Source organism: Pygoscelis adeliae, unplaced genomic scaffold (assembly GCF_000699105.1).
Source record: "Pygoscelis adeliae isolate BGI_AS28 unplaced genomic scaffold, ASM69910v1 Scaffold114, whole genome shotgun sequence".
Lineage (NCBI taxonomy): Eukaryota > Metazoa > Chordata > Aves > Sphenisciformes > Spheniscidae > Pygoscelis > Pygoscelis adeliae.
This window is the reverse complement of record NW_008824587.1, coordinates 2669624-2679965: the sequence shown is the minus strand read 5'-3', so window position 1 is coordinate 2679965 and position 10342 is coordinate 2669624. Positions and strand designations below refer to the sequence as shown.

General features: G+C 50.2%; 3 protein-coding genes across 3 annotated transcripts in view; 1 reads left to right on the top strand and 2 right to left on the bottom strand.

The window, feature by feature from the left end:
• The window catches only part of MED22 (mediator complex subunit 22), a 7776-nt gene extending 5531 nt beyond the window's left edge, over positions 1–2245 (bottom strand). The window contains exons 1-3 of the mRNA XM_009322162.1: positions 2147–2245; positions 1971–2051; positions 1416–1624 (exon numbers count right to left, since the gene is read on the bottom strand). Coding sequence (XP_009320437.1) covers positions 1416–1624; positions 1971–2051; positions 2147–2245 — 389 coding nt within the window. The remainder of the gene's footprint in view (positions 1–1415; positions 1625–1970; positions 2052–2146) is intronic.
• A 1636-nt stretch (positions 2246–3881) lies between these two features.
• On the top strand, positions 3882–7694 carry RPL7A (ribosomal protein L7a; the record flags this gene model as incomplete). The annotated part of the gene is made up of 7 exons (XM_009322161.1): positions 3882–4065; positions 4504–4653; positions 5487–5627; positions 5982–6061; positions 6405–6535; positions 6971–7040; positions 7525–7694. Coding segments are annotated over 7 exons (861 nt in total), but the record flags the coding sequence as incomplete, so codon positions are not given.
• A 671-nt stretch (positions 7695–8365) lies between these two features.
• SURF1 (surfeit 1) overlaps positions 8366–10342 on the bottom strand; it is a 4027-nt gene continuing 2050 nt past the window's right edge. The window contains exons 5-8 of the mRNA XM_009322057.1: positions 10233–10305; positions 9680–9842; positions 9191–9272; positions 8366–8903 (exon numbers count right to left, since the gene is read on the bottom strand). Coding sequence (XP_009320332.1) covers positions 8837–8903; positions 9191–9272; positions 9680–9842; positions 10233–10305 — 385 coding nt within the window. The 3' untranslated portion in view covers positions 8366–8836. The remainder of the gene's footprint in view (positions 8904–9190; positions 9273–9679; positions 9843–10232; positions 10306–10342) is intronic.

The following is a 10342-nucleotide window of genomic DNA, read 5'->3' as shown; positions in this document are numbered from 1 at the left end:
ATCCCACCTTTTCTTAGAACTAATTATACTAACCCAGCCTATAATAATAAATATGTAAGAAGTAAGCCTATAAAGTCTGATGATTGTATTCCAATAAACGAAGTATGCTGATCACTCAGATTGAGTGACTGTGTCTTCCCTCCGTTCCGGCGAAAGGCACAACAAAGTGGCGCCCGAACAGGGACCAAGGAAGAGGAACAGGGACCAAGAAAGAGAAGCGGTTGGTCATAAAGCTGGCCCCAAAGTGCTGAAATACTTGAAGACTGCAGAGTGTCCGTCTGTCCCAGGAGACGGGGACATGTCTCTGGGACATGTCTCTAGGACATGTCTAATGTCTGCTGACGGACTGCATATCCTCCTTTCATCCCAGCGCCCATGAGGAGTTCGCACTTGTTCAGGATTCAGGTTGCTGCTCTGAATTATGGATTCGGTGTGAAGCAGCTGAAAGGTAGCCAGCCCAGCCTGATGTGCATCCTCTGCTTTCCGAACAATAGTTTAACGGCAGACAGCCGTTACGCTGCCCACGATATGGAAGAGGATGATAAGGGCGACTTTGCTGCAGACAGCCCTGCCCCAGCAGTGCGTCAGGACTCCTTGATTTTCTGTGTTTATTTTTATATCCTGATTTTCTGTGTTTCCAAGGTCCTGGGCAGCCTGCTGCATGTGACTCTGCTTCGAGCAGGTATTTGGCCTGCACCATCCGCAGAGGTCCCTGCCCCCTCAGCTGTCCGGCAATGCTGAACCACTGTGGAAGGCTGGCTAGCTGACCGGGGACATGTAAACATCGAAATGTTAAGTCAGTAGGAACTTAATAATTATCGCACACAGCTGGTGTAATAGCCAATGAAAGACAAGAATATTGTAGCTAATTAGATACTGTTGCAAGTATAGTGGAATGTTTGGCAAAGACACTGTACTCCTATTGTTAGACCATCTGGTTGAAACCGACCTCGCAGTCTGAAGCTCTGCCAACTCAACATTCTGGGCCAAAGGTGAAGGTACCCGGTGAGGAAGACTGTGAATCTTCCTCCAAAAGACCCCAATAGACGACCACCAGACGGCAGTACGCGTGCGCCAGGAGGAGGAACCCTATGATAATAGATTCTTAGAAGTAATTAGAATATCCCACCTTTTCTTAGAACTAATTATACTAACCCAGCCTATAATAATAAATATGTAAGAAGTAAGCCTATAAAGTCTGATGATTGTATTCCAATAAACGAAGTATGCTGATCACTCATATTGAGTGACTGTGTCTTCCCTCCGTTCCGGCGAAAGGCACAACATAAAACCACAAGGGAAATTTTGTTGGGAACATTCTCAAGACCTATACTCTAAGGACTACTTGTTTGTCTGGACTAACTACCCCAAAAGGGCTGAAGTCATAAGGCAGAAGTCCACTGCCCTATTTGTACCTGGAAGAGTAATATTCTTCTTCTAGCTCGTACAGGTCAATGGAGATCTCATCCCGCAGTGCAATCAACTTCTTGTCACATTCCTCCTGCAAGCTTCTCAGCTGCTGGTTGCGCTGGTTGATAGCTTCATTCACAGAGGGGAAATCATTCAGGATCAAGAACTGCTTCAGGTCAGACACCAGCTTCATCAGGGACTCACCAGCTCGGACCTTGTAGCAGCGAAAAAAAAAATAAAAACCACACGGTATATCAAAACAGTGCTTTGCTCCAATTCTAAAACAAGATCTCCCAAGCTGCCCCTTCAGCCCAAGCCTTGAATAAAGTAGAAACTCCCACATTACATGAGGATCCTGACAGAAGCCTGTAGCTGACAAGCCAGGCTACGCAGCTTTCCCCCTAGAGAAGGAATTCAGCCAACAGCCACCCCCAGCATCAGGTTACTCTTCTAGCAGCAGTCCTTGTGAGAGTTCTAAAGGCTGCCCTAGATGCAATAATGAACGCAACAGTACCTGAAGGACGTGCTGCCCACCGATTTGAACAGCAGATGCTACTCACAATGTTTGCGGCTCTGACATGCATCTCATAGTTATCTTGTTCACCCTGGGTTGCTCGAGAGACTTGAGTTTCATCCTCAATCTAAAGAAAAAAGTGTACATATTCACCTTTACATACTAGAATCCTGATAAGTAATTACTACATTATAAGGCATCTCATTTCAGTTCAATCCACACCTGGAAACCCTGGGGCGGCCTCTGGACTCTACAGCACCCACGGATCACCTTTGCTACCCTCCCCGCTTGCTTCTGCGGTTCTCCCCCGTTCAGCAACATCGCCTGGCTGCCCGCAGGGCGGCGGCAGGGAGGCCAGCAGCAGCCGGGGAGAACCGACCACCGCCCGCCCTAGCGAAGGAAGCCCCTTCCCTCACGGCCGCCCTCGGGGGAACCGGGAGAAAGGTCCCGCCGCCGCCCCTTCTCCCCCCAGGGCCCCTGCTCTCCCCTCAGGGCCCCTGCTCACCCCTCAAGGACCCCTGCACTCCCCTCAAGGACCCCTGCACTCCCCTCAAGGACCCCTGCACTCCCCTCAAGGACCCCTGCTCTCCCCTCAAGGACCCCTGCTCTCCCCTCAAGGACCCCTGCTCTCCCCTCAAGGACCCCTGCTCTCCCCTCAAGGACCCCTGCTCTCCCCTCAAGGACCCCTGCACTCCCCTCAAGGACCCCTGCACTCCCCTCAAGGACCCCTGCTCTCCCCTCAGGGACCCCTGCTCTCCCCTCAGGGACCCTGCTCTCCCCTCAAGGGCCCCTGCTCTCCCCTCAGGGACCCCGCTCTCCCCTCAAGGACCCCTGCACTCCCCTCAAGGACCCCTGCACTCCCCTCAAGGACCCCTGCTCTCCCCTCAGGGACCCCTGCTCTCCCCTCAGGGACCCTGCTCTCCCCTCAAGGGCCCCTGCTCTCCCCTCAGGGACCCCGCTCTCCCCTCAAGGACCCCTGCACTCCCCTCAAGGACCCCTGCACTCCCCTCAAGGACCCCTGCTCTCCCCTCAGGGACCCCTGCTCTCCCCTCAGGGACCCTGCTCTCCCCTCAAGGGCCCCTGCTCTCCCCTCAGGGACCCCGCTCTCCCCTCAAGGACCCCTGCACTCCCCTCAAGGACCCCTGCACTCCCCTCAAGGACCCCTGCTCTCCCCTCAGGGACCCCTGCTCTCCCCTCAGGGACCCTGCTCTCCCCTCAAGGGCCCCTGCTCTCCCCTCAGGGACCCCGCTCTCCCCTCAAGGACCCCTGCACTCCCCTCAAGGACCCCTGCACTCCCCTCAAGGACCCCTGCTCTCCCCTCAGGGACCCCTGCTCTCCCCTCAGGGACCCTGCTCTCCCCTCAAGGGCCCCTGCTCTCCCCTCAGGGACCCCGCTCTCCCCTCAAGGACCCCTGCACTCCCCTCAAGGACCCCTGCACTCCCCTCAAGGACCCCTGCTCTCCCCTCAGGGACCCCTGCTCTCCCCTCAGGGACCCTGCTCTCCCCTCAAGGGCCCCTGCTCTCCCCTCAGGGACCCCGCTCTCCCCTCAAGGACCCCTGCACTCCCCTCAAGGACCCCTGCACTCCCCTCAAGGACCCCTGCTCTCCCCTCAGGGACCCCTGCTCTCCCCTCAGGGACCCTGCTCTCCCCTCAAGGGCCCCTGCTCTCCCCTCAGGGACCCCGCTCTCCCCTCAAGGACCCCTGCACTCCCCTCAAGGACCCCTGCACTCCCCTCAAGGACCGGGGTGTCGGGGAGCGCCGGGCTGGGGAGCGCCAGCCTCTCTTGGGCGATGGCTGCCCGGGCGAGGAGATGAACAAAACGGCGTCCTTTCAGGGAGCTACATAAACCTTCTGGAGTCAAACCGAAGGATTCGCTCTCTCTGGGAGAGCAGGGCTGGGCTGGGAGGTTGCCAGGCTGAGGACATGCCGGGGAAAACGCATTCCCAAGGTGGGCTGAAAGCTCTTGCAAGTACCCAGCTGTTCGAGGCAAAGGACGGAAGAGTGTGTTTCTTGCTTGCAGCCGAAAGGAAAGAAGGCCAAGGGCAAGAAGGTGGCACCGGCCCCTGCTGTAGTCAAGAAGCAGGAGGCCAAGAAGGTCGTCAATCCCCTCTTTGAGAAGAGGCCCAAGAACTTTGGCATTGGTGAGTACGTGGGTATTTGGGCTACTCGCTCAAGGCTCTTTTGTTGTCTGAACGGTAAAGAGAAGCGTATTGTACTAAAGCTGTGGAGTGGAGAGAGCGATGAAGGCAGTCGCCTGGCTGGCTGCCTGCAGTTACGAGCTGTCCTTCATTAGGTACGTGAAGGTGGCTATGGGCAGTTTGCTGAATTTCCCGTATTGACACAGATCCATTATATGACTCTCGCGTGATGAATCTTGCCCCTTTGCACGTGGTGTGGTAAATCGGTTCAGACATCTGTAGTGCCTTTTTTGTGCGGCGTGCAGATGATGTGAAAGAATATTTGCTATCTGAGTGACAGTGCTGACGTGTCACCACCAAGATCACTGATGCGCTCGTGCCTGTTCCATGCTGTTGCTGCGTGGGTTTGGAACAGCTTTGAGTTCAAGTCCGTATTTTTAGGACAGGATATCCAGCCGAAGCGTGATCTCACACGTTTTGTGAAATGGCCGCGTTACATCAGACTGCAGCGCCAGAGGTCCATTCTTTACAAACGCTTGAAGGTGCCTCCTGCCATTAACCAGTTCACTCAGGCTTTGGACCGCCAGACAGGTAAGGATGTGCCCCACAAAGTTCTCTTGGCTTGGGTCGTTAATGGGATGTGCCTCAGAGAAGAGGTTTCTTTTGAAGCCAAACTTAAGACTTAACAAGGATAAGCTGGAGAGTATCTTCGGAAGCATTTTAGGGAGGTTTTAATAGTGACTGGGGTGATGTCAACAGCAAGCTGCTGTCTGAATTTGCTGGCTTAAGTCTTGATACCAGCTACGTACTTGGAAAAGGGAATAGAAAATGCCAAAGGTCCTCCTTGATGACCCAAACCCAGGGTTACCTCAACTGCATGTTTCCCTCGGAGTCCATTCTTCCAGCCGTAGGGTTCTTTTAACTGTGTAAACAGATAGTTTGAGAAATCTATATGAGTGCAGGCTTTGGGGGGAAAGCCAGCATCCTGCAGGCTGACACCGATACGGGGAAGAAGGGACTTCAGGGTCTTCTGTGAAACGAGTAAATAGTCTTTTCCAGGTGACAGTGTCTGTGCAAGAAACTTTCAGCCTATGTAGCGTAACTCCCTCGTAGATGTTGCCAAACAAGTTGCTTGCTTTAAAGGAGAAAGTGCACCACCTTTAACCGTAATTGCTGTGGGGGTCAACAGGCATTTCCTCATCCAAACAGTGAAGGAGCTCTCGCTGCCAACAGAGGTGCACGTAGAGGTAAATACAGGCTCTAGAGGCACTCTGCTCCTGCACTGCGCAAATGATGCTAACTGCTGTCTGAATACACCTGATGACAACCACCAAGATCGCTGATGCACTGCAGTCTTTTTAAAAGTAATGCTTGGATTTTTTTCAGGTCACGCAGCTAACTAACTAGTAGATGTTCTCTTCCAGCTACACAGCTTCTGAAGCTGGCGCACAAATACAGGCCAGAAAATAAGCAAGAGAAGAAGCAGAGGCTACTGGCTCGTGCTGAGCAGAAAGCTGCAGGAAAGGGAGATGCGCCAACTAAGCGGCCACCGGTCCTCCGAGCAGGTAACGTACGTGGACCTGGCTGCTTGCATATAGGGGAGCGTGGTGCTTTGTTAGAGAACTGGTGAGTTGGTGCTCTGCTCCAACCAAGCAGGACTGGACAAGCTATTGCGATGATGTATGAATTTCTTCACCTGAGCTCAAAGTGAAGAGCAAAATAGACGAGCTTTTTAACCCTGAGCTTTAGCAGATGGTCCACGGAATATCTTCTCTGTGCTACTGAATGGATGTGAAAAGTTTTCACGACTTTAGTAATGAAGCTGCGCTATGGAATCTGAGCTGGTTGTATGAGGCTTATGTGAAGGCTCTGAAAATAGACTGAGCAGAATCAAAGCTTACCTATAACTTGTTTTTCAGGTATTAACAGTGTCACAACTCTGGTGGAGAACAAGAAAGCTCAGCTCGTAGTTATTGCCCACGATGTGGACCCCATTGAGGTAAGCATACTCACTGGTAAATGTTACAGCCTACCTGTGTAACTTTGCTGAGGTCAGAACTGGGCTTGGGGTGAAAATGCATTTTAGGACACATTTATTGCATGAAAAGAGAATGCATAAAAAGACACGTTCACCAGAACTGGAATACTTCAGCATGTTCGTAGTTGTCCTGGTATTACAGTGAGGCTTGGCCCTTGCAATGATGTATGAATTTCTTCACCTGAATCAACAGTGAAGAGCAAAGCGAGCTTTTTAACACTGAGCAATTGCCACAGCCCAGGCTGATTCAAAGAATAAAAAGATGTTCTCCCTCAGTTATACAGCACGCTCCCTTTCTTTTTAGCTGGTGGTCTTCTTGCCAGCTCTGTGCCGCAAGATGGGAGTGCCGTACTGCATCATCAAGGGCAAAGCCAGACTGGGGCGACTGGTCCACAGGAAAACTTGCACCTCCGTTGCTTTCACCCAGGTTAACCCGTAAGTATTCGCTGTGCTGACTTGATCCACTGTAGTGGAGAAAGCAAACTGCCCGTAAGCACGGGCTATAGGGCAGATGGATATCAAACTTGGGCCTTTCTAGTTTAAAGTCGTAAAACTAAAATACCACCTCTGTAATGTCTGACGTAGATGTCCTTTTGTATAAAGAGCTCTCTCGGATCCTGAAGATACACATTACTTTGGCTTACCAAAATGGATAGTTACTCTAAAATACGTAGATGGAACTATTAACCTTAATCTGAGCACTGCAGGTTCCTAAAACATTGGTGGTTGGAGCGATTAACCCTTTGCAAATGATGCTTATGCTTAATGTGAAAAATGACGTTGCCACTATGAGCTCTTAAATACCGAGGCAAAAGATTTATGGAGAATGTTAAATTGAGGCTCTAAAGGAACTAAAACTGTCACCGACAGGGAGGATAAGGGAGCCCTCGCAAAGCTGGTGGAGGCTGTCAAGACCAACTACAATGACAGATATGATGAGGTAAGATTCTCTCTGTTGCTAGCCTTGTGTTTTAATTTATACTGTTAACATCCCCAAAAACTTCCCAATGAAATGCAAATCATTTCAGACATAGTGACATCAGCTTAAAGCCTGTTGGATGTGGTGTTCCTAGATTTGCTTATGAGATATCCAGATTCTTTACCTGAGGGTAGTTACGAGTAAACGGAGCTATCACAGGGCTAGGATTGTAGAGAGGGCAACAGCTTCTGCGAGGCTCAACTCCATCCCCTGAGTCCAGAAGTTAACGTGATGGCTGAATCCAGCACCATTCATGGGGAAAGATTTTAAACTCTTGTATCTCTGCGCTGCCCTGAAATGCAGTTCACTGCTTGAAATGTGTAGGACTTCTAGTTGAGGGAGCTCTTCCCCTTGTGCAGAAAGGAGTGTAATTGAGCAAGTTGATTGAATGACGTAGTAGAAGATTGTATGAGGCATCATCTAACCTGTTCTCACTCCTTTGCAGATCCGTCGTCACTGGGGTGGTAACGTCTTGGGTCCAAAATCTGTGGCTCGCATTGCTAAGCTTGAAAAAGCAAAGGCTAAAGAACTGGCTACTAAGCTGGGCTAAGGATGTACTGGATTGCTACCGTGTTTTCTGTACATAAAAAGAATAAACCCCCAGATGAAGTGTCAGTGGCCTCTATTTAATGGGAGTGTTCCAGGCGGGGGGTAGCACTTCAGCATTGCCTTACTTCTCTGTTTGCCTTCCATCAGATGATTGGATAGCGCTGCACAGAAACAGCTGCATAGAGCAGGTTATTACTGTACTTGGAACAACTGCCCTTAACTACTAGTCTGGTGTAGTAATGCCTCTCCTTTGAACACACAGCCCACCAACAGCAGCTCAGCTGCACATGCTGTGTGATCATAAAGTTGAATGGGCTAGGCTAGTTCTGGCTTTAAGCCTGGCTTGCTTATGCAAATCTCTCTTGATGGAAATGGCTCTACATCATCTCTGTTAGCACTTGAGTCTTGGTTACGGTATGGGTTATATAGGGTGTTAGAACATTTTACCAGGCTAACCAGATGGGGACCTCCTACTGGGAGGTCTGTAATGCCTCTTCCAGGGCAAGAATGGTTGGTGAAGGCAGGCCGAAGTGGGGGAAGAACCTAGACCTTCTTGTCCTGTTCTTTCCTGACTGCTGACTTGGTCTTGTGGCATTGTTGGAGGCTACCAAGCTTGACAAGGCTCCAGCCGAGTTAGCTGCTGCTTGTTTTTGTAGGCTGCCTTACCCAGCTAGACCTGAGTATCCACAGTAACCTTTAGTTCAGGTCTGTCACTGTTAAGATACAAGATGCACAATGCAAGTCACAATGTGAGCACCTATAAGCTCTCTTTATTCTGATGCAACTGCTGTGAACCACTCCTGACTTCAGGAATGACTACTCAGTGCAAAGAAACTTTGATTCACAACACCCTTGCCATCTTTTGGAAAATACAGCAGTGGAGAAGTTAAAATGTTGTAGCTTACAACCAACCACAACGGAAAAATGTATCCTTGAGATTACTGCATAAATCGGCTTCACTAGAAGTCTCGACTGCCACCTACAATTTTGAAGTTTGGTGCTTCCAAGCCAGAGTCATCGCACTGCTAGGAGCTCAGAGCCTGCACCAGTTGCTTAAAGTCTATTTGCAGCTTGATAGCTGCACACATTTACTGAACGTGTTGCCCTGAAACTGGGTGCTTCAGTTATTCAGGACTGATCAGACCGCTGTCTTCTATAAAAGTCTGCTCTTGACTGTAGTATGGAAGAGAAGAAGTTAGCCCTTCCTCTCACAGAGGTATTTTTTGTATAAATTTTCTGTACCACAAGAATGAAGTTGCAGCACATAAGCCATACCTACGGAAGAAAACAAAACCACACGATTACACCTTCTTTCCAAGATGGACTGGAGCTCCCTAAGTCAGCTGCGGTGCAATGAAACACAATTATTTCAAATCACCTTGCAAATGTTACTTAGGTTAAAACTTTAGGCTTTTTTAGCTTAAGAGCTCATCCAGTCTCACCCGTGCAGGAGCAAGAACGCCCGGCAAAAATTGCTCCCTTGCTTTCAACAGAACGCAGTTCAAAGCTTTACCTTCAAAAACCCCACGGAATGTCAGTCAAACACTGGCTGGGTAACTTACCAGGTGATGATGTACTGCATGTGCTCGTTTCTCAGGCTCACTCTTGTCTGGCCTCCGATGGGCCCCCCTGGGACCGTGCTTCCTATAGGTACGACACAGCACACAAGTTAAATCTCTAGTCTGCACCGCATAGAGCTGCCCTTGCTCTGAGAAACGGGATGAAGGTGGTCAGTCATCTGGATACCCTGCTCCTCTTCCTCAGGCAACGGTGTTCCCAAGTTACCGGCAAAGCCAGAGCTGCGGGGCGGGCGGCCCTACAGCAAGCGGCTGGTTGTGCTCAAGGCATCGAACACCACCTGCATCTCCCGAGCATGCTACCGTTCCCCAGCGCTGGCTGCCTATCACCTTCAAAATAGTAAACCTAGCAGAGTACACAAAGAAGAGAAAGATGCAATGCCTTTCCAAGGGCCCAGGGGAAATAACTAACTGAACGGAAAGGCGGGGAGACCAACGTAAATTGGTGTGGGGTTGGGTTCCTCTGTGACTTACTGAAATCGGCATCGATAAAGATGGGCTCAGCACCGGTCACCTTTGCCATAGCCTCCAGGTCGCGGTAGTGCCAGCGGTTTTTCTCGATGTTGTTTTCAGGCACAAAAGGTTTCCGGGTTTCTGATAACCTCACCACCCCAGTGAGATCAATTTCATCTTCAATCTGAAGAGAAGTGCAGAGGAGAAAAAAGGAATCTTTCAAGGTTCGTTTCATATTCTGGCATGCCAGGTCCTGGCAGAAAAATAGGGCACTTGTGGGGTCCGATTACAAATCAACTGGTCGTGCCCTGCCGTGGGGCAGTGCTGTAACACAGCAGGGAAAAAGGCAGATCAAGAACAGCTCCTTGTCTGTAAAAAACATTATTTACTTAACAAAAAGGTGGGAAGAAAAGGTTTATCTTCTTTGAAAAGCGCAATGACTAAGTAACCTCCCACGATGCTGAACATGGCTGCTTGCCTTTCTTTGACAAACCAAACTACTGGTTTGTCAGTAGTGCCTCTGGGTAACCGCAGGGCAGAAAGTAATGCACAACATTCCCTGTATCCCCCTTACCTGTCCTTTCAGCCTGGTCTCCGGTTTCAATTTCTTTTTGGGCACAAATCCTCGGTTGACTAAAATCGTGACCCTGGAGTGGCATAGAGAAGCATGGCTGATGAGCAGAA